The sequence below is a fragment of the Echeneis naucrates genome, chromosome 2 (assembly GCF_900963305.1).
Source record: "Echeneis naucrates chromosome 2, fEcheNa1.1, whole genome shotgun sequence".
Classification (NCBI taxonomy): Eukaryota; Metazoa; Chordata; class Actinopteri; order Carangiformes; family Echeneidae; genus Echeneis; species Echeneis naucrates.
The window spans coordinates 484,433-507,977 of NC_042512.1; the positions used below are offsets into that span (position 1 = coordinate 484,433).

Genomic DNA, 23,545 nt, shown 5'->3' on the forward strand with positions numbered 1-23,545 from the left:
GACATTCTGCTGGTGAGAAAAATTCTGGTGTATTAGACCCCACCCCTTCCACGCCATAGGTCTACGAATAGCCCCTCGGCCTCCTCCTCCTTCTCCTCCCGACCAATTCTAACACAGCGTGCAAGTCACTCCTCTCATCCATACTTTAAAAGGAACAAGGAGAACGAGAAGTTAAAACCATGTCTTTCATACCCACAACGCTCCGTCCGCCGAGTCCTCGTCCTCCTGGGACGTTGACTTTGCGGCCTCGCAGGAAAAGACATCTGACCCGGATCGCTCCTTATCCGTCGATCGGATATCACGCAACGCCGTCAAACTCCCCGACGAGATTGCTCCTGACACACCGCCTTCCCTGACGGCTACGCAGATTGCTCCTGACACACCAGCTTCCCCGCAGGCGAGCCAATCTTCAACGGAAAGCGCGGCGGAGAGAGGGGATGCGACCGACGGACTGTTGTCCGCCGTTCTTTTGAACACGGTGAAAGCCGTGGTCTCTCATCTGTTGAACCACGTCATCTCCATTTTTCGTTCGGAAATCTGCTACGGTTGTATCACCAACCACCCCAGTCAGAGGGAGCACGAGTGTCTGGAGGATGAGCCGGACTACTTCTACCTGAAGTACTTTGAGCAGGTGAACGAGAGACTTTGGACGGCTAAATTTGTTCCCGCCATCGCCGCGGCCTTGAAAAATCGCTCCATCCACGTGTCGGGTGAGAGGATCCAAGGTCTGGCAGAAGCCTTTCTCGACGATCTGAAATTCAAAAGGCGTGTGAAGGAGAAAATTGCCGACCTGTACGACAAACTGGTTGAAAAAGGAAACGCTCTGGAGTTGAAAAGCATCGAAGAAGCCTTCACCTTGTGGAACGGCGGAGAAGAGTTGAAGTCATGGGGGATTATTGTGGAAAACTGACGGCGCATTTGAAGGATCACTGGACTACCGGCCGGTTAGTCTATATTTTAGAAGGGGTGATTGAAAACAGAACAAATGATATTTGTGTCAATGAAATGAGAAAGAGGCTGGACTCGGTTCGAAGTCACGCTGGACCCTTGTGGGGTTTGCTCATCATGGTAGCCTCGCAATTCACGGACGAACGGTCATTACCCGAAGCATTTGGTGAACTGATCAGAGAGATGAACTATGACAACGTGGATCACCTGTTTATGATATATGCTTTGATTGTAGATGTCATAAATCAACGTGTAGAAAACAGTGTGCCTACACACGTCTCGAGTGAATTGTTGAAGCTGCATTGTGTTATTAGAACCACCATCGGAGCCTCGGTGATGAGGACGGCCCTGTACAGCCTCGATGTTTGAATATTATAATGTGTGTGTGTGTGTGTGTGTGTGTGTGTGTGTGTTGATCCATCATATATTTTCAATGTATTTTTGATCCATCAAATATTTTCAATGTATTTTTTGATCCATCATATATTTTCAATGTATTTTTGAACCATCATATATTTGCAACGTATTTCTGATGCTTTATACAAAATAAAAAAAAATTGTATTAAAAAAAGTAGAGTCTCGCTGATTTTTTTCATAAACTCTGGAGAGGCGCTGGTGTGAACATGTCTGAGAAAAGCGTTATGAAAAAAGCATATTATAACCCGGTTCACCCGGGCAGCTTTGGAGGAGCGGACAGACTCCGCAGAGCCTTGCAAGATGAAACGGGTAAAAAAGTAAATGTGGAAAAAGTTAAAGAATTTCTATCAGAGCAGGATGCTTATACTCTGCACAAGCCGGTGAGAGTAAATTTTCCTAGGAATAGAGTGTTTGTGCCACGACCGATGGTTCAATTTCAGGCCGATCTCTGCGATATGCAGGCTTTGGCCGAGCACAACGACGGTTATCGTTATCTCTTGACGGTCATAGATGTATTTTCCAAAAAGGCCTACGTGAGAGTTTTAAAGAATAAAAGCGCTTCGGAGACTGCGAAGGCTTTTGAATCTGTTTTTAAAGAGAGCCGGACCCCGGAAAAGTTACAAACGGACTCTGGTAAAGAATTTTTCAACAAGAACCTCCAGAGGCTGATGAAGAAACACAAGGTGAAACATTTTGCCACGGCCAGCGATCTGAAAGCTTCGGTGGTGGAAAGATTTAACCGCACGCTGAAAACTAGAATGTGGAGGTATTTTACAGCTAAAAACACTCGTAGATACTTGGAGGTTTTACAGGATTTGGTGAAAAGCTATAACAACAGCTACCATAAAAGTATAAAAATGACCCCTCAGCAGGTGACCGAGGAAAATACCTCTCGAGTTTTTCAAAACCTGTACGGTTCTTTTCCTCTCAGATATAAATCCAGGTTTAAGATGAACTTGAAACAGGGGGACACGGTGAGAATATCCCGACTGAGGGGAAAGTTTGATAAAAAATACGAACAGAGCTTCACCGACGAGCTATTTACAGTGTCTGAATGCATACCGCGTCTACCGCCGGTATATAAACTGAAAGACTACGATGGAGAATCTATCGAGGGCACTTTTTACGAAGCCGAGTTGCAAAAAGTAAAGACGGCTCCCGATAAGCTCTATAGAGTGGAAAAAATTTTAGCCAGGAGGGTGGTGGGGGGTGAAAAGCAAGCCTTGGTGCGCTGGAAAAATTGGCCCGAAAAATTCAACAGTTGGATCAGAGCCGACGATCTGAAAAACGTATAAGACAAAACCCGCGAGCCGTCCGTGTACGCACTTCATCTTTAACCCTCGTACGGATTGTACAAAAAATCATGAACGGGGCGGTTAGCGATGGTTTTTACATCACCCTTCCCTCCAACGCCAGTCGCGGCGTCTTTAAAAATAATACGGCCTCCGTTTTCCAGGTGGATTTACCTCAACACATTGATTTAGAGGGCCCGTGGCAGGTGGCCTTGACGGAAATTTCATACCCGCACACCTGGTTTAACGTACCGAAAGGCGCGGGTTACTTTGATTGGAAAAAGAAACCTAAAGAGGATGAGGAAGCGGACGAAGAGGTGAAGGCCGTTCTTCTCATAAAGAGAAAAGAGAACGTGCAGGTAGCGGCTGTTGCGAGCTCTTCCAAGAAAGAGACGGCGGGTCGTCGTCAAAGAATTACGGAAGGTTATTACAGAAGCGCCGAGCAATTTGCGGACGAGTTCAATACGTTTCTTAGACGTATCGAATCAGACGTTAAACTAGTCTTTAACGACGTTCACAAGAAATTTGAATATCACGCCGGGGGTCAGTTTCATCTTCGCTGTTTTCCGCCCGTGGCTTACATCCTGGGTGTAAAGCCCGGAGAATGGATCAAGTTTGAATCGAAGACGGCTCCTTATCCCGCGGATATAAAAGCGGGCATGTACCACCTCTACTGTTACACAGACGTGGTACAACACCAGGTGGTGGGTGACGCTTACGCTCCTCTCTTGAGAATCGTCGACGTGCAGGGAACATTCGGAGACGTGGTCACGCAATATTTCAACCCCGCTTACTATCTGCCCGTGGCCAAGAACCACATTGAAAACATTCGGATAGAGATTAAATCGGATCAAAACCTACCCGTCGATTTCACCTTCGGCAAGACTGTGTTGAAATTACATTTCAGGCCCGTCAAAAGTCTTTCCGGTGTATAAAAAAAAAAAAAAAAAATGATTCAGGGTCTCAAAACAGACCCTCACCGTTTTGTGAGTTATTACGAAAATCAAGTAGGGGGAGCGCTGCCTGGCTTTTACGGATCCCCCGTGATGTACGGGAGAGGTATAGGCTCTGTATTTAGCAAGTTATTTCGTTTTGTAGCGCCTTTGGTGAGAAAGGGTTTTGCGTTCGCTAAACCTCACATCAAAACGGCGGCCAAAAACATAGCCTCCGAAGTGTTTACCCGCACCGTGGGTAAATTATCCAGCGGCGGCGGGGGAGAGAGCCCCGGATCTCAAGAGGGCGCCGGAGGTATCATGGTTTTGGCTAAAAGACCTAGGAAGAGACCTCCCGGGGAGCGTGTTGTTTCAGGAAAGCCGAGGGTAAAAAAACGCAGAGGAGGCCCCAAGAAGAAATCAGTCGGAAGAAACCGTCCTAAAGGGAGGAACTCGCGCTCCGGAGATATATTTCATTAGGAAAATAAATATAAAGGATGGCCTTATTACACCACAAATCGAGCGAATGCAGTATGGCGGAGCTGGATTTATTTTCAGCCCCCATGACCCAGCTATCTATCGATGAAAAACTCTATACAGAGGTTTTGCCTTTGTCCGCGATTACGGACGGCGGCCCCATAGAATTTTTTATACCGGGAGACGGTGACAAATATCTGGATCTGAACGACACTTTGCTGCACCTGAGGTTAAAAATCACCAACGCGGACGGTACGGACTTGGCCAACGACGCCCGCGTAGGCCTGATCAATTACCCTTTGAATACAATTTTTACTCAATGCGACGTTATTCTGGGAGACAGATTGATATCGCAATCCAGTGCCACTCACCCCTACAGGGCAGTCATAGAAACCTTACTAAACTATTCGGAAGACGCCTTAAAAAGTCAGTTCAGCGCCGGGTTATTCTACAAAGACACGGCGGGTGCTATGGACTCGACGGTGGTCACCAACGGACCCAACAAAGGCTTGTGTGAGAGGGCCGCTTTTACCTCCGAGTCCAAAGAGGTCCACCTGCTGGGACCTCTCCACGCCGACATATTTTTCAGCGAGAGGCTTCTTTTGAACGCTGTGGATTTGAGAGTCAAGCTCACCAGAGCCAGCGACGCCTTCAGCCTCATGTGCACCGGTGACGCCACCTATCGTTTAAAAGTGCTGGGAGCTTCTCTGTTTGTGAAAAAAGCCACCGTGGCCCCCGCGGTGCGTTTAGGACACGCCGCGGCCTTAGCAAAGGGAAACGCTCTCTATCCTTTGGCCCGGGTGAACGTGAAAACTTATTCCATCCCGGAGAATTCTCGAATATGTAACCAAGAGAATCTATTTCTGGGGACCATGCCCAAATACGTTGTTTTGGCTATGGTGCACCACGAGGCTTTCACGGGGAGAAGAGACCTGTCTCCGTTCAATTTTGTCCACAACGACGTAGAATACATGGCCTTGTGTCGCGACGGCCGACAAATTCCGGGCAAAGCTTTTCAACCTGAATTTAATCGAGGCGTGTCCGTCAGAGAGTTTTACAACATGTATACCGCCACGGGGAGACATTTGAAAGATTTACCTCTAAGCATCAACAGGGTAGAATTTGAGCAGGGCTACTCTCTGTTTGTCTTTAACCTCAACGCCGCCGAAGACGCCGACGCCTTATCCCCCGTTTCCAACGGAAATTTGAGGCTGGAAATGAGATTCAGGGCGCCGTTACCTCATACCACCACCCTGATCGTTTACGCTTGCTACGAATCTATTTTGGAAATCAACTCCAAGCGACAAGTGTTGGTGGATTACTACTAAAAGTCAAAAATGAATAATCTTCAGCTGGAAAGTCTCATGCATCGTTTACTGGGAGATGTTTTCTGCGGGGTTTGGGCCTCAGATCAGTTGCCTTTACTGACCTCATCTTTTACACGCCCCGCCTACATGATTGTGAACACACATCCGGGACACATGCCCGGAGAACACTGGCTGGCCCTTACTCTGGAAAAAGATGGAACGGGGACTTTTTTCGACTCTTTTGGATTCCCTCCTGATTTTATATACTACCCTAAAGACATTTTAGCATTTTTAGAAAAACGATGCAAAACAGTGTCGTATCACGGCAGACAGCTGCAACACACCTTGTCTACGGCCTGCGGCCAGCATTGTGTCTATTATTTATGTCACAGAGCCTGCGGTTTAACTTTTGAAAATGTTTTATCTTTGTACGGCGGTGAAAACGAGGCAATAAAAAATGATGACACGGTGACTCGTTTTGTGAAAAAATATCAAAGCTGTACGAGGAGTCGTAAAGACTGTCACCACACCGTCTGCTCTTTACAAATGTTTAAAGATTGTCACAAGCTGGATAAGAAATAAAAGAAGCACAAAAAAAAGAAAATGGTCTCGAGCCTTTTTATTTTTCAACTATAAACTTTATTAAAAGTCAACCCACTGACGTTTCCGCATGTCTGTGTGTCTATGTTTCAGCATTTCTTTAAATCTTTCCCCCGTCAGAGTTGTTTCTCCACCGTCCTCATCGTCTCTTCTCTCTTTGGGGGGCGTGGTCCATCTTGGGGAGAGGATGATTTTCTTCCTAGTGGTTTCCAAATCACCGCTATCTTCCTCTACCTCACCCCCCGTTTTGAGTAGGTTGTATTGTATGCGAGCATGAGGGTTTTTCACGGAGGATAGGGGAACGTTAACCTCCTTTAGAGTATTTAAAAAAAACGTCCAACCCTTCGGCGGCCGTCTGTAGATTTTGCTAGACGAAGACAAATGTTTTAACAGGTCCAGCATATGAGAACCTCTCACAGCCGTTCCCCCACACACAAATTCACCGTTTGGAGCCCACCCGCCGGTGCTCTTGCTTAATTTCTTCATGATATAGGAAGCATTTTTACGATCGCGAGGAGCGAGGTTTTGCAGTACTTCGGAAACCACGTTGTCCTGTTGTTGTTGTTGTTGTTGTTGCTGTGGCAACGGTTCCGCCTCTTTTTCTTCTGCAGCGGCATCGGGCGCAGGTTGTCTCTTCACCGCCCCCTCTCGGTCGTCTTGTTTGACGAGAGTGAGATATCTTTGCAAGAGAGCGCTGTATTTTTTAATTTTCTCGTAAGGGGTTAGTCCCGACTCGTTTAATACAGCCCTCATTTTTTCATCCAAATCACTTTCGGCCTCACGTCTCATGGTTTGAGCCGGAGTTTCCGTACCCAGAACGACCGTTGGGCCTGACGTCTGCTGCAGCTGGCTCAGCTGCTGAGAGTTTAGCAGAAACATCTTCTGGCTGGTTTTCTGACTCATGATTTAGTTTTTGTGAATCAGACCGCCGAGAAGCTGACCGAACATGGGCACCACGGCAGAGAGCAAAGGCAAAAGAAAACCTCCGGTCTGTTTCATCAAAGCCCCTCGTTTTCTCTTCAAACTAGTTTTTTTATCCGCCAGCAGCCTGATAGTTTTCTTTCCGCTCTTGAGTTTTTTATACTGACATGCGTTCAACGGCACGTTTCCTTTCAGCACGTTTAAACAAAGCTCGCTGAGACACTGAAGAAAGTCTGTGGAACAGTGCCTGAGAATATCTTTACGTTTAAGCGGCGTGGCTCGACTCAAGGCCCTCAGTAGAGGAGCGTTCCTTTTTATACGCGCCGACATACTGTTTTTTGTTTTTTTCTCCCAATATGTAAATGATGTCACTTTGTTTTTGGCAAATAAACCACCGGCCACCGGCGAGGTAGTATTCCCGACCTGAGTCTGAATCTTTCTGGGCAGGTGGGTGTGAGGTCCACCAATAAATAACCGAAAGGATCTCCAGTAGCGTCTTCAAAACTTTGAATAAAAAAATCTTTTTGACCGGGATATATTTGTTGAGCCAATACGTTGATTTGCAGTTTATCCCGCGGGTTTTTAAACAGCACCAGGTAATTACTGTTTAAGCTGATGGTGCGACTGTATTTACCTTTGTAAAATACATTTTGGGTCAGCAGCATCACGCTCATATTTTTATGATGTCTGTATTGCGTGAAAATTCTTACCACTTCCGGATGATCCGCCGCTTGTAATAACACATCGTCTAATATAATAAGATGGTTTTGTTGAGGGGGAAATAATTGAGCGTCTTCAAAAGAGTCCGGCAGTCCTTCGATAAATTTAATATTTTTATTTTTCTTCTGCAGTTCTTCGTACATGCTTTGATAAGAAGTATAAATCCATACAATATTCTCGGGTACACGGTTCATCACATGTTGACAATTTTCCAATACATTTTTCACAAAAAAAGTTTTTCCACAACCGCTGGGCCCCACAATCTGACATGAAAAGGGTAGGACCAATCTAGGATCAAAATCAATTTCTTCAACAAAGTGTGACATTTCTCTTTTTAAAAACCAAAAGGCAAAGTACGGCCGGTAGGCAGCAACCGTCTCTTGTCAAACACAACGCGAAACTTTTTCTGAAATGAAGAATTTTTCAAGAGAAATCCCCTTTTGTCTCTTACAATGTTCTGTTGGGGGGTTTGAATGAACCCCTCCCCCTCCTCCCCTCTCTCACCACGCTGTAACACGTAGCTCTCCACCAGTCGTTTGACGCTGTCAAAGTTGACTCTTTGACAGCTGTCATGCGTCTGCGTAATACCTTTGACTTTGAGCACCGCTTTTTTCTTGTTCCTAGTTTGATAGGCGTAGCTTTTAGGACCGGCTGCGACAAATTCTTGAATGCTGTCCCCGTCTAATTCGTCGGTCAAATCTCCCAGGTAGTTACCCAGAGGCAGTGTGTTTTGGCCCTCTCTAGTGGTGTAAATGAGGCTGTCTGTGTCAAAATAAAGAACTCTGTCCTGCATCTGTTCCAAGTAACCGTACAATTTTAATCTGCCGTAGGCCGTGGTGAAAGCGGCTACAAACACATTGTCTACCTTGTTGGGAGGGGCGATGTAGCGCTCTCCGTGCACCCACTGGATCAGAGCCACTCTGTCGTTGATAAAGCTAAAGTATTTGATTTTGTGCTTTTCTGAAAACATGAACGAGAAAAACTCTTCGGGTTCTGTGATGAGAGACGTCTGACAGAGGTTATTTCTCTGAGCAAACTTTCCCCAGAAGCTGTTGAGACACAATTTAGAAATTTGTCTTTTTGCCGGATTTGGTTTAATTTGGGAGGCGTCCAGCAAAATACCCTGACGCGTCTGATACTCCCTGACGTATCTCTCCCTGCTCTCCTCATCTACGACCTCGGGCGGGTAACCCGAAGCCTCCTGTTTACCTTTCAAAAACGTCTGCATGTACTTTAGAAAGACGGCGTCGTCCCTGCGCTCAAAATGCCACACTTCTGTGATCTTGGCCAAACGATAGCCCATCTCCAAAGCCTTGTTAAACTCTGTCGTAACCCACACCCCCTTTAAGGCTCTGGCCTCATCACTGTGAGTGCACGCCCCCTGCTGAAAATTCATCTCCGCGCAGGCGCGGCACAAAGTAAACACAAGCTTACCGGAAAGAGTTCTGTACGGTAGAACGGGGAATAGCAAACCTCTGGGCGGATACACTACGGCTTTGATTAGCCCAAAGTAGCTGCTGGGGTGTTCAAAATCTTTAAGAATTATTTCAGGGTGACCCAGAGGATAAGGGAAACTGCAATTTACATAGGGATACAGGGAGGTTACATCCACGTAACGGATGGTCTCGTCATGCTCGGCCGTGTGCCTCAGCTTTACGGCACACGTCCTGCCTCCGTACAAAGCCTCGCGAGGTGACAGAGGCTCAGGAGCGTCATAACGTGCGAGAAACTCTTTCACCCCCTGGTGTGTGTTTTTCATCTCCGCCCACCTGTGTTCCCACATGACTATGGACGTGACGCCGTGCTCCGAACGCAACCGCTCTATTCTCCTCACTGTGCTAGAATAGAGCTCCTCAAATGTTGTCCCTGTGAGAGGAGAGCGTTCTTGAGCTTGGAAGCAGAGTCGACATCCATGGAAGAAGCAGCCTAAATATTCAAAGATGTACTTAACGCCTCCTGCTTCAGCGTAACCGTCCACAAAGTACTTCCCCAGCTGTTTTTCCCCGGCGTTCATAGCGTGCTGTATAAAGATGCCGCGGGTGTTAGAAACCCATTCTAACCACTGTATGCTGTCGTGCGAATACGATTTAAACTGACGTTTGTAATGATCGGGCGGAGGAATGGCTAAGGTTCTGGGCTTGAGAAAATTTGTGAGAAATACTTTCATGCAAGCTGAGGCTATGGTTGATCTGGTGAACGGATCTACACCTGTTTCCTGAATGAACCCGTTTCTGAAAACGGCACAAGCCTCAGAGAGAATGTCCACGTCGTTTTGACAATAAAACAGCGCCTCTTTTTCAAAGTTAAAGACCCCGCCCCTCACCGTGTCGTACCAAGCCTCAAAGTCCCTCTTCCCTGCTGCTGTCATGCGCTCTGTGCAGTAATCTTTGGCCGGAGGATAAGGCCCTTCGTACTTCAAACGCTGCTCAGAGCTGAAAGCGTGAGGAAAATAGCCTTTGGTTTTATCAGCAAAACCTAAAGCTTTGGGCATGGCGGAGAGAGGCATAGCCAGAAAACTCAGCGAATCTATGTATTTATGGCCGTAATCGGTTTCTGAAAAACAAATCACTTTGCTACCCTGCATGATCAAGGAGGGTTTTATGCCCAGATCAATCATGGCGTTGAGGACCAAGTAGCTGTCAAACCCTTTAGCATTATGCGCTATAAAGACGGCTTTCTGATAAGAGGCAGTTCTGAAATGTCTGACAAACTCCAGAGCACACGTCAGGCCGTGGGCGTTCCATCTGACCCCGTCTAAGGTTTTCGTGCACACCAGATACGGCACGTGCACGCCATGCTCGTTCGTGAAGGTTTCAAAATCGTAAAAGACAATTTTTTGATTATGATCCGTGTCGGCCTGTAAAGGCTGCATATAACACAGATGCTTCCCTCTCCCTGACCCCTCCTCCTCCTCCTCCTCCCCCTCACCGATGACCTCACCGCAGATTTTGCATTTGAATTTTTGACACACATGAGGTTTGCTCTTGCCGTTCATGGCGATGTACCACAGTCTGTGACATTTTTCACACTGCTTGTACATCTAACATTGACTAACGTACGAACCAGCACCTACCCTCTCAACAGGCTCCTTGTGTTTACTCAGACAGTAAGCGGACCGACACGTTCTGTTACAATCTACACACAGGACGGGCTCGAACCTGACTTTACAACAGGTGCCGTCCAAACAAACGGAGCAGCGCCCAGAACAGCGGTGGCTGCACACGCTGTCGTATCCTGTGTAACAGTGCTCGCACACGTGACGGGTTCCTAGAAAAGATTGTACATTTTTTATACCGTAATAGTGATTCTGGTTTAAAAACATGAACACTGTTTTTTCTTTTCTAGGGTTAGGGGTAAGGAATTTGGAGAGGGCTCGTGTGCCTTTGTTTCTATAAAACACTACAATTTTACAATCCAAGGCCTTCTCAAACTTTGAAACATCATCAAACGTCACCTCCGTCTGATCATCAAAACCTACAGCCGTCTGAAACTCTCTGCCCTTTCTCTCAGCCTCTCTATCGCAGAGATGGGGATGCAGCAGGTGTGCCAAATTAATAGCAAAACACATTTTGTTGCGGGGATTTTCCACCACGTACAAAAATCTTCTCCTCTTTTTCAAAACCTCCTCATCCAACATTTTATCTACGCTTCTCTTGCCTCCGCCTCGAGGGTTGCGTATCAACTGCACCACTAATTCAAGCCCGGCGTCGGTCATGACAGACATGTTGGATTGAACCAGCTCGTCCAGGAGATTCTGAAAAGTGGAGAGACCATTGTCTGCATTCTCAGCTCTGACTATAGAGGACACTGTTTTGCTCAGTCTGTCACCTCTCAGTTCCATCTGTACAATGTCACGAGGCTGCGCTTGCGAGAATGCTCTTTCAAGCAGATCGTGAGCTGTTCCCATCACAGAGCCGTAAAATTCTCCATAATCGGGTATGCCCGTCGGAGTCGGAAAATGTAAAAATTGCCTAATTTCTATATTATTAAATCTGTTTCTAATCACAACCCTCTCCCCCTCCCTCTCCTCTTGCTCTGCCTCTCTACTCCCCTCCCCCTCCCTCTCCTCTTGCTCTGCCACTCTACTCCCCTCCCCCTCCCCCTCCCTCTCCTCAGCCCCTGAAAGTACACCTGCGTTTCCTCCCTCTAACAGCTGTACAGCCCTGTCTATAGCATTCAAACACTCTGCATGTGAAACAACCGGTGGAGAAGGTGAATCAACCTGAGACAAATGAGGAGAGACGGGGGGCACAGTCGCAGAATCATTTTCAAGGTTCAGTTCGTTTATTATAGAACGAAGATCGTTTACAGCGTTGTTTAGAGTTTCAGGGCGATTCAATTCCTCTATAGCAAGGTTTATGGCTAGGAAAGGGTCGTCTGAAAATCTCCTACACTCGGCACTCTCTTTTTGTTCCATGTCAAACCTCATACGCCAGCTCATACAGTCTGTCCAGAAATCTGTCGAGGTGTCGGCAGGGTATCCTCCTGCAGTTTGGCGACGGCGTCCTATTTCTTGTTGATCTACGGGAGGACCTCCTTCTCTCGTAGGACCTCGGTCTCCTGAATGAGGATGATCTTGCCCTCCTGAGCGGGGACCTGCTGCTGCTTCTGGAGCGCGAATTCCTCCTCCTCCTCCTCTTCTCCTTTCTATAGTCTGAAAAATAAATACATAAATAAATAATATATCGCTCTGTTTCACTGTTCATGCTGCTCTACAGTTTGAAGTACATGCTGATGTAAAATATATATATATATATATATATATAATAAATAAATAAATAAACTTACATTTTCTTCTGCTAGCGGCGGAGGAAAAAGATGAAGAAGAAGAAGAAGAAGAAGAAGAGCGGGTCCTTGACTCCTTGGCTCTTTTCCTAGATTTTCCTCGAGCTTCCTCCGTTCTTGAGACCTCCGGGGCCTGGAATAGTTGTTTATCCCCGTATGGTCGCGGTTCTTCAGCCGTGGCTTTCCGGGGGCCTCCGGCCTCTGGAGCTGTCACTGGTACGGGCCCGGTCACGGTTGCTGGCGCGGGAGAACTTTCTCTGAAAGCTCTCTCGATTTCGTCCAGATCTAGTGCACAAACTACCGGGAATAAATATCGTAAAAAATAAAAATAATAATGTGAATATAATCTCGATAAAGACGCCAGACTTACCCTCAGGAAAATCGCCAAAAGCCAGACACCCCAACTCACTCTCTAAAACGCCGTCTGTAAAAACAAGTCTTTTAAGAAAATATACACATCACAACAAAAAACTTTTCAGAATTAATCAATTAACTGCGTTGTCTTAAATCACTTACCGTTGTTCATTTCTTTTCTTTGTTAGCTCCGAGCGATCAGCTGATCACAACTTCTCAATCGGTCGCTCTGTCAATAAACAAGCCGCGGTTGTTGTGGCCATCCAGATGCATCTTGGGTATTTTAAGCCCCTTCCTGTCCAGTAGTTGTAAATCATCCGCGATTGATGGTCAAGCGAGTGGTTTTTTTATGGTAAACGCAGATCCCCTTACCCTTTCATTCACGCTGTTTTATGATATGTAACAAACAAATTACAGTCCCTCCAGACTCGAGCTGATAGATAAGCAAAACTTTTTTTTTACCGAGTGTAATAAACGCATCAGACTCGGGGTCTTGTCCTCTTTTGGAATGAGAAGACTGACTTGTTCTTTATAGGTTTACATCAACAGAATAACAACTTTCAGATTAAGCTAAAAACAACTCTTATTTCACAAACACTCTCTCTATCTTGTCTGAGCCTGGTTCTGCTGAGGTTTCTGTCTTTTAAAGGAAGTTTTTCCTTGCCACTGTTGCCCGGTGCTTGCTCATCGGGGGATCTGTTGGGTCTCTTTAAATAAATACATTTATAAAGAGTTTGGTCTAGACCTGCTCTATATGTAAAGTGTCTTGATGTAAATTTGTTATTATTTGGTGCTATACAAATAAATCTGATTTGATTTTGATTTAATGTGAAGACAGAGTCCTTAACCTTTCATTCACACTGTTTTTTTTAAGATATGTAATAAACAAGACTCCAGAGTCAAGCTGATAGATATGCAAAACTTTCTTGTCCCTAGACTCAGTGTCCCCTGTGTTTATCAGGTGTGAATGAGAAAGACTTGTTCTTTATAAGGTCTGCATCAAGAGAATAACAACTTTCAGATTAATCTAAAAACAACTCTTATTTCACAAACACTCTGTCTATCTTGTCTTGTCAAGCCCTTTTATGTTTTTGAAAGTTTTGTCTAAAGAGAAACACAAATTTCAGATTATTTAACACACTCTGTCTATCTTGTGAAGACAGCTTCTTCAGAACTTTGATTCTTAAATTTTCAGATGATTTAACACTATTGTTTTGTACTACCTCTTTGGAGAGAAACACTCTGTCAAGACCTTTTATTCTTACTTTTATGTTTTTGAAAGTTTTACCTAAAGAGAAACACAAATTTCAGATTAATTTAACATACTCTATCTTGTAATGTGAAGACATAGTCCCTTAACCTTTCATTCGCACTGTTTTTTACGATATGTCATAAATTACAGTCCCCCAGACTCAAGCTGATAGATATGCAAAACTTTCTTGTCCCTAGACTCAGCGTCCCCTGTGTTTATCAGGTGTGAACACCTTAGAATCACTGTGCTGTCCTTTCCTGGAATGAGAAGATGGACTTGTTCTTTATAAGATTTGCATCAAGAGAATAACAACTTTCAGATTAATCTAAAAATGACTCTTATTCAACACGCTCTGTCTATCTTGTGAAGACAGCTTCTTCAGAACTTTGATTTAACACCATTGTTTTGTACTGCCTCTTTGTAGAGAGAGAGAGACAGAAACACTCTGTGAATATATTTTAAATACATACTCAACGTACTCCTTTCACTCTAGTAAAACACATCCTCCCTCTTTGCCCATCACCCTCGAAATGAATCGAGCGCCGTTCTACTCGTCCCCGCCCTCAAATGATCTGATTGGTTTTAACCTCAGGGGTGTGGACACACTAGGGGGCTGGCTACGGACCGATCAGTGGGTGAAAACTTACCTCCTCTCCAGTCAACCCTGAGTACAGAAAGAGAAACACTCTGTCGGAATATCCTCCTCTCCTCTCCTTTCATTACAACAGAAATTTGAACAACGGACGAAAAATTACACCCTAGTAAGTAACCCCTTCACACGGATAAAACACATGATGGTTGTTTTGAAAAGAAACACTCTGTATCCTCCTCCTCTCCTTTCATTACAACGGACGAAAATTACACCCTACTAAGTAACCCCTTCACACCAATAAAACACATAATTTTGTTCTCCCTCTTTGTAAAGAAATACATTTTTAAATACATACTCAATACGGTCCTTTCACTCTAACAAAACACGTCCTCCCTCTTTCACCAACAACCTCAAAATGAATTTGCCGCCATTTTACTCGACCCCGCCCTCGAATGATCTCATTGGTTGTTACCTCTTCGCCTGGGCGGGGAAAAAGAACCAATCAGATCGTTCGAGGGGAGGGGTTAACTAAGATCAAAGGACCTGTCAAAATTTGACGAGAAGGTGTACATATTACTCTCTCAGGCGGAGACCTCTGTTCTTAATTACTTAAGAAAAGAGACTTTAGAGCAAATCTTTGCATGTTAATATCCGTCCATCTTCAGAGTCTTTGTGTCTTTGGCTTCATCTTAATGAGAGCTCTCTGGAAACACATGGATCCAGCTGACAGAGAGCAGAAATCATAAATGAGCTGGCTTCGTTTCCCTTTCCTATCACTGAGTCAATCACATCTCTGGCTTTATCTGCTGTGGATTTTGTTCTGGCCGACTTCATTTCTTCATCACTGAAAACACCACCCTCAAGTAGTTTATCCAGAAGCTGGTTGAGAACAGTGTCAGACACTCTCTGAATGAATTCTGCCCGAACAGCACGCAGCCTTTCTTCTGCTTGGAAGTTGTCGTCAGCTGGGAGGCTGCTTTGACCAGTTCCCCTTTTTGGACCTAACATGAAACCAGATGAAAGACTGTTTAATAATCACCAATAACAACCAGCACTTTAAGACATTGTTGGGATCTTTGTTGAAACTTTGTCCAATTCAGACAGTGCAACAGCAATGACTGTGTACCTTTATTTCATGTCAAATGACATTTTTTTGGCCTCAAACTTCATTTAGTGTGAGACACTTTTTCATATATTTTAAATAAAGGAAGATGAAATTTTTACTTGGCAGAAGGACTTTGCATTTCCACACTTCTGTTCCATCTTCATCTTTGACCATTACAGTCAGTGTCTCTGTGTTTGGAGTCAGGAAGACCATAAATGTAGGAGGGAAATTTGGCCCATAATTTAAGTAAAACTCAGCAAACTGCAAAAGAGGAGACAAAACAGAGGAAGAAAATTTTTATCTACTAAATCTACTACTCGTTCTACGACAGTGATTCTACAGCAAAGTGACTAGATGAAATGTTTTCAAACAGTGACACATCTCTCAGAGGAATAGGACGACAGTTTTATGGTTTTGATATCTGTTAGAAGTGTATGGAGGTTTGACTCACCTCAGGCTGTATTTCAAATTTCTCTGAAGCAGAGAGGACACTGTATCTTTGGTCAACTATCAGTTTGCAGGCAGAAGGGAGCGTGATGTGATCAGCCTTTTGTTGTTCAGAAACCTTCAGCAGCAAGACATAGTGTTAGCGCTGGAAGAGTAGACTCATTTTGAAAAACACACATAAAGATCCTGATCTAAAGCTCCATTCTGTACTGTTTGATTATTTGGACTCATTAAGCTGCTGTTTGTGACACATGCTGAACTGGCAGGCAGAAATTAACACCAACAGAAGAGATTTAAAGGTTAACAGTTCAGATGTCAAGTTTCCAAGAGTCCCAGTATGAGAATGTTTGATGAAGTTTGATAGTTAAAGTCACTGAAACAAACTTCACCTCAGACAAAGGGAGGTTGCTTGGCAGGAGAAACACATCCAGTATTTGAATGTCTCTGTCCGGAGGTCGGAGGAACAGGAGAACTTGGGCACAAATAGGTTTCTTGTTGTTGAATAACCTCTGTAGCATCTCTCCCAACCAGACGAGGCCAAATGCAGAAAGATGAGAGACTTTGACAATCACATGAGTGTCTGTGATCTCCAGAGGTTTGAGGAAGCTCATTCCATCATCAGTGATGTGGACGACAGACAGCAGACCTTCAGAGGGCAGAGCTGGAAAACAGAGACACATTCTATAAAATGATAGTGATGGTCTTATTCTATATCCAGGACAGGAAGAGCTGTGTGTCTTTGTGATATTCAAGCCTTCGTTAGTTTCCCTACATCCAAACTATTCTTCTTGAAGAACCATCTGATTGATATCACACATCAGACAACATCATCCTTTGATCTATATGTTAGAAAAGTCTTTCTTTTCCAGCATTTTACCAAAGTAAAACTTTCATTGCTTTATTCATAATTAAACTCTTCAGAGTGCCTTAATGAGGTTTGTTGAGTCAGTGGACTGTGACTGTAACATTGTCAGGCTGAGATTGAAGTTCAAAATAAAACTAACTCTGACAAAGTCTGAATGGGAACTGTGGCATCACAGCAGGGATGTTAGAACAGATAACAGGACTGTTGGCTTTTAATCATCTCTCTAAAAAGCACTAATCTTTATCTCACCATCTTCTGTCTCACGGTGTGGGAGGTAGAGCTCACAGACAGCGTCCTCAGGACAGTGGATATTGAACAGCGGCCCAGCAGCCATCTTGCCAGCTGATTGGAGGAGGCTTTCATCCCACTGGACAGTGTTGTAGAGGAGCTCCGCCTCCTGATCAACAACAAACACCAGTCCAGTGAAAGAACACTGGAACATACCTGGACCAGGACACCTGAACCTGCAGGACACAGAAGGTAGAATGAGCCGACACACAAACACCATATAACTGTCTAAGAGGAGCACACTGAGCATGAAGGGGAAGAGGAGGAACCATCCATGAGACCACCAACACTGCAGAGATGGCATCAGCTGAATTACCTGTATGACACTTTGGTAGATTCAGTTTTCAGTTCAGGTGTGAAGCTCTGTGGAGACTGTGGTCCAGAAAGAAACATCATCAGTTTGACTGGAAATAACCAACACACAGGTCAATCTGAACTGAAGCACAGAAGCAGCAGCCATGTTGGAAATCAGACGGTAGAACTGATCAGACAGAAATCTAACTGTTCATCTGAAAGCCAGACTGCTGATCAATCAGCTGATTGATCGTGACCTCAAAATGATGTTTGTCCAGATTTTAAAGAGCTCCAGATGACGGATTAAGGGAACAAACTGGACTGAAACTTTACGTGTCTCCATCTTCAGTCTTATTTTGATCTAACTCAGAAACTCCTCATCTACCACTCAAAATGAAAAATTGAAACAATAGTTTCAGTTTTTGTCCTTTTCTCTTTCTCTGCCCAAAGAGATTAAATCATTGCCAGTTGAAGGAAATATTGGTTTAATATTTGTTCTCCATTTCCTGCCGTGTGCCGAAGCTCCAAATCAGTCTGAAGCATCAGGAAAAAATGTTTGACCTCTCACCTTGTCCAGCTTTGTGTCCTCTGACATATCCATCTTTGTCTCTACTGTCTTTGGACCCAGTTTGACAGCAGAGTCACCTGATGGGAGGAGAAGAAACAGCAGATGGCAGAAATCAGTTTTTGCTCACATCCTCAGACTCAGATCTGATGACGGAGGAAACTGTAGAGTCCTGCAGCAGCAGCTCAAAACCTCCTGTCATCCCTTTTCTCTCAGATGATCCTGGTTTTCTATTGGCTGTGTACCAATCTGAGGGGGCGGGTCCAAAAATCTGCTGAGTGGGCTCAGTCTGTAGCTGTCTATTCAGTGAAAGTCACCTGTTGTATTTATAGACTGACTGACAAAAAGCTGCTGTGCTGTAGAAAGTGAAATTAAAATCAATCTGGGATTAGCTCTGTGTGGTTTAACAGATAAGATAACTCCATAGAACTAAATGATCCAGAAATATCCTGCATACAATAATCACCATGTTTACTGAAAGGAACCATGTTCATCTGTTATATCTTACATGAAATTAAAAACCTCCAAACATTAAAATAAATCTGAAATAATATGGTTCTGTAACCTTTAGCTGAAATTTGTCTGAGACTTTTAATGTAAACAACTTAAATATATAAAACGATCAAGCAACATGTAGTATAATATTATTAAAATATTGAAAGAAGTACGAACAAGCTCACAGTATTTAACCTAAATATGATCATGTGATCAGGCCCAGGTGGCCATGTGGCCCAAACATGTTCAGACTTTAAGGACCCAGGTTCCCCAAAAGTCTGCTGTTGAAACGTAATGTATAAAGATCTTGATGAAGAGAGCACAGTCTCTCATAGGTTCAGTACTCACAGGTTTTCTCTGTAGAAGCTTTAATCACTTTGTCACTGAACCTGCAGACAAAAACAACCACAACAGTGAGACAGTGAGTGGAACATACTGAGGTTCTGTCAGAGTTAGTTTATTAAAAACAGACGGTGATGATCCAACATCAGTCTCAGCAGATAAATATAAACTAATCCTATATAAATTAATCTGATTAGTCTGAATATTATTAACCTCCTGGTGTCCACATATGAGGCCATTATACTTCCACTTAGTGCTGGCAGAAGAGTATAATACATTTCATAATACGTTAGATTCATACGACCAACAACACACCCGAAAGAGAAATTAAAAATGCGTTCCATGCAAGAGTTATTGTCTTAGGAGGTCTTTTTTCTTAAAATAGATAGGTGTCCTGTGGTTTACTTTAATATTACTAATTATTATTAACATTCTGGGAACCAATATTTGAGAACCAATCAATGCTGAGCAGGAATCATCATGGAAAGCAGCTCTGCAGCAGGCTGGGTTTAAAGGTTCTGTAGTGTCGGGGTTATCATGCTTGCCTCACACACTAAACTTCCTTGGTTCGAAATGGGGCAGGAACACCTGTTGTTTGGCAGCAGTGGCTCAGTGTGTTGGGGCTTGTTTCATTCCCCAGCCCGGACATCAAGATGTGGAGTGTGGAATGGTGGTCCGGGGGATGGACTCTTTTTCAATTTTCAAGACCGGGCTTAAAACTTTCCTGTATGACAGAGCTTATAGTTAAAAACAAAGTCCATCTACTGTTTAGCTATGCTGCTATAGGCCTCGACTACTGGGGGAAGGACTGAGCAACTTTCTCTCTCTCTATCTCTCTTTCCCCCTCTCCATACCCTTCGCATGTGCCGACATACTATTAACCATGTCTCTCCGAAATCCCTGTTTCTCCCAGTTCCCAGCATGTGTAACTATTTACTAACCATGCTTTCCCGAAATCTCTGTCTCTCCCAGTTCCTGTCCTCTCTCACCCTGTCCTCATCCTGCAGGTGGTGAATCATCGCTACCTCACGTTCCTGCAACGCCTGCTGCTCCCATATTTCTATGAACTTCATACAGCATCATATGTTCCTGCCTACACCTTTGTTGAATATCCTCTCTCTCTCCCTGAATCCACAGTGGAGATAAAGAGCTGAGTCATGAAGGTTCATCACTTTACTGATGATTTACTGAAGGTCCATTTAAACTGAGAGACTCAGACAGACAGACAGACAGACAGGCAGACAGATTCTGGTCTGCAGAAAGACCACATGGTGACAGTGTGATGAAAGAAGATCAGTGATGTGCAGCTTTCAGTCAGACTGATCTCAGAGCTGTGACAGATGAACCTGATCAGAGAACAAACAGTCTCAGCTCAGATCTGACAGTTTGATGGACGAGGACCAGAATCTGAACATCTCTGAGTTCTTCAGCTGGAATCTGCTTCATTTGATGGTCACATGATCACAACAGTCCTCTGACTGTTTTCTCTCTGTTTCTGTTCTCCTCTCACAGCTTCACTGAGGAGTTTGAAGGTTCACAGGAAACACTGAGTCTTTGCTCTGATACTGGATTTAAACAATATTACTGAAAGGAACATGAACTGTGTCCAACTCTACTGACCTCAAAGTCTCCAGTCTGAAGTATGGACTCTTCACAAGATCAGAAAGATCCTTCAGGTCTGAATCCTGCAGGTTGTTCTGACTCAGGTCCAGTTCTCTGAGATGGGAGGGGTTGGACTTCAGAGCTGAGACCAGAGACGTACAGCTGATTTCTGACAAACTGCAGTCCTTCAACCTGAGTAAAGAATAAAAGATGTCACTTTGGGAAGTTCCTGTTCAGGGCTAAAGGTTTAGAAAGTAGAAAGTAGAAGTTTAGGAAATGAAAATCAGCTGAGAAGTCAGCTGCTTCCATCAAGACGTACTGACTCCACGTCTTAAACTCTACCAGCTCCACCTGTGGCTCCATCTGTACAAACTCATGTTCATTCGAGATTCTACTAAACATCCTCAAGTTTTCAAAGACAACAAACTTGTCAGACTGGACTCTGGAGAAAAGTCAACACATGGTTCACAACATCTGGAACATTTTCATTTCACTCAGAGGTGACCAAGTTTAACAAACATGCTGAGTTTGGTCTGAATCTCTCAGTCAGTCTGCTTTAGTCACATGACTTTATAGTCATGTTGGAACAAGAAAACACTGAATACACATTTGTTCATGTCAGCGTGGAAAAATGTTTCCTGTCATTGAAAAACTGAAGATTTTTTCTTTTTTTCCTCAAGTTTTAAATCTGTAGTTCAACATTTGTCTGCCACACTGACTGGACTAAACCAGAGAAGAAGAAAACAGTCGTCAGCATGAAGATCCTCAGTGATAATCAGTATAATATCAGCCTGATGTCTGACCTCAGAGTCTCCAGTCTGCAGTGAGGACTCTTCAGAAAACCACACAGATCCTTCAGTCCTGAATCCTGCAGGTAGTTCAGACTCAGGTTCAGTTCTCTGAGATGGGAGGGGTTGGACTTCAGAGCTGAGACCAGAGAAGAACAGCTGATCTCTGACAAACTGCAGCTCTCCAACCTGAGTGAAGAATAAAAAATTAAGATCAAATCATGAATAACCAATTAGAAATGTCCTCAATGATCTTTATGTTATTGTGGGTCATCATCATGTCTCTGCACACATCATCCAAACAACAACACAACACTCAAACTACAGCAGGTCCAGTCAGTGAACTGACCTCAGAGTCTCCAGTCCACAGTTTGGACTCTCCAGTCCAGCACACACCAGCTTCAGTCCTGAATCCTCTATGTGGTTCTGACTCAGGTCCAGGTCTCTCAGATGGGAGGGGTTGGACTTTAGAGCTGAGGCCACAATGTCACACTCAGTCTCTGAGAGTCCACAACCAACAAGTCTGTGATGACACATATTACACAACATGTCCCTGTGAAAAAGGGAACTACATATTCATCTGGAGGGTTTGAGGACTAAAGACTATCTATTGTTTTGATTTTCATTGACTTGAGCTCAGTGAACAGTGAAGCTGGTGAAGATGATCAGTCACTGATACCTGCTGATGTCATCAGTCTTTAGGATTTCCACTAGAAACACAACTAAGTGAATATTTATCTCTGGCAGCATTTGAACCATCTGACAACGAAAAACCATCTGAATCAGATTGGATTTAAACACATCAGAAGGATTGATGAGAATGAGAGTGGACTCACCGAGCCTTCCTGCAGTTCCTCACAGCCGGGATCAGTCTCCGTCGTCCCTCCTTTGATGTCTTGTACTTCTTCAGGTCTAACTCATCCAGAACATCCTCTGACATCTGTAGCATGTAGGCCAGACCTGAACAGTGGATCAGGGAGAGTTTCTTCTTTGATCTGATCTCTGACTTCAGGAACTCCTGGACCTCCTGATAAACTGAGTGATCCTTCAGCTCCATCAGACAGTGAAAGATGTTGATTCTTTTGTCAGGAGACATTTTCATCCTCATCCTCTTCAGTTTGTTGGTGGCTCTCTGGATGGTCTCTGGTTTGGTTTCTGTCTGACCCAGCAGACCTCCTAAGAGTCTCTGGTTGGACTGTAGAGAGAGACCATGAAGGAAGCGGACAAACAGGTCCAGGTGACCATTTTTACTTGTAAGGGATTTCTTCAGGACTGCCATCAGAAAGTCCTCCAGGGCTGAATCTTGCTGTTTTTTTCCCAGAAAGTTCTTCAGGACCTCCTTGTTCCTGTTGGTGTGACAGTGGAACATGTAGACTGCAGCCAGAAACTCCTGAACACTCAGATGAACAAAGCAGTAGACTGTTTTCTGGAAGATCACACTCTCTGTTTTGAAGATCTCAGTACAGAGTCCTGAGTACACCGAGGCCTCTGTGACATCAAGACCACACTGCTCCAGGTCTTCTTGGTAGAACATGATGTTCCCTTTCTCCAGATGTTCAAACGCCAACCTCCCCAGCTTCAGAAGAACTTCCCTGTCAGCCTCCATCAGCTCCTGTGGACTTGTCTCATGTCCCTCATGGTACTTGATCCTCTTCCTCCTGGTCTGGACCAGCAGGAAGTGTGAGTACAGGTCAGTCATGGTCTGGGGCAGCTCTCCTTGCTGGTCTGTAGTCAACATGTGCTCCAGAACTGTAGCGATGATCCAGCAGAAAAGTGGGACTTGACACATGATGTGAAGGCTCTTGGACTTCTTGATGTGTGAGATGATCCTGTTGGACAGCTCTTCATCCCTGGACCTCCTCCTGAAGTACTCCTCCTGCTGGGCGTCAGTGAAGCCTCGGACTTCTGTTAGCCTGTCAACACATGAAGGAGGGATCTGACTGGCTGCTGCAGGTCTGGAAGTGATCCAGACCAGAGCCGAGGGAAGCAGATTCCCCTGGATGAGGTTTGTCAGCAGCAGGTGGACCGATGACTCCTGTGTGACGTCAGACACGACCTCCCTGTTGGTGAAGTCCAGTGAAAGTCTGCTTTCATCCAGGCCGTCCAGGATGAACAGAACTTTACAGGCAGCCAGCTGCTCTGCTGTGACCTTCTGTA

The 23,545-nt window shown here is 44.6% G+C and overlaps 2 protein-coding genes across 2 annotated transcripts; both read right to left on the minus strand.

The window, feature by feature from the left end:
* Window positions 1-11,739: 11,739 nt before the first annotated feature.
* LOC115053861 (zinc finger Ran-binding domain-containing protein 2-like) lies at window positions 11,740-13,319 on the minus strand. Its single transcript, XM_029518712.1, has 4 exons — window positions 12,916-13,319; window positions 12,770-12,823; window positions 12,403-12,684; window positions 11,740-12,268 (listed from the first exon to the last, which is right to left on the minus strand). The coding sequence occupies exons 1-4, from the start codon at window positions 12,923-12,925 to the stop codon at window positions 12,033-12,035; spliced, it is 582 nt and encodes a 193-aa protein (XP_029374572.1). The 5' UTR covers window positions 12,926-13,319; the 3' UTR covers window positions 11,740-12,032.
* Window positions 13,320-14,964: 1,645 nt separating this feature from the next.
* Window positions 14,965-17,641, minus strand: LOC115053834 (NACHT, LRR and PYD domains-containing protein 1b allele 2-like). Its single transcript, XM_029518664.1, has 5 exons — window positions 17,264-17,641; window positions 16,539-16,810; window positions 16,154-16,267; window positions 15,822-15,963; window positions 14,965-15,598 (listed from the first exon to the last, which is right to left on the minus strand). The coding sequence occupies exons 1-5, from the start codon at window positions 17,604-17,606 to the stop codon at window positions 15,282-15,284; spliced, it is 1,188 nt and encodes a 395-aa protein (XP_029374524.1). The 5' UTR covers window positions 17,607-17,641; the 3' UTR covers window positions 14,965-15,281.
* Window positions 17,642-23,545: the final 5,904 nt, after the last annotated feature.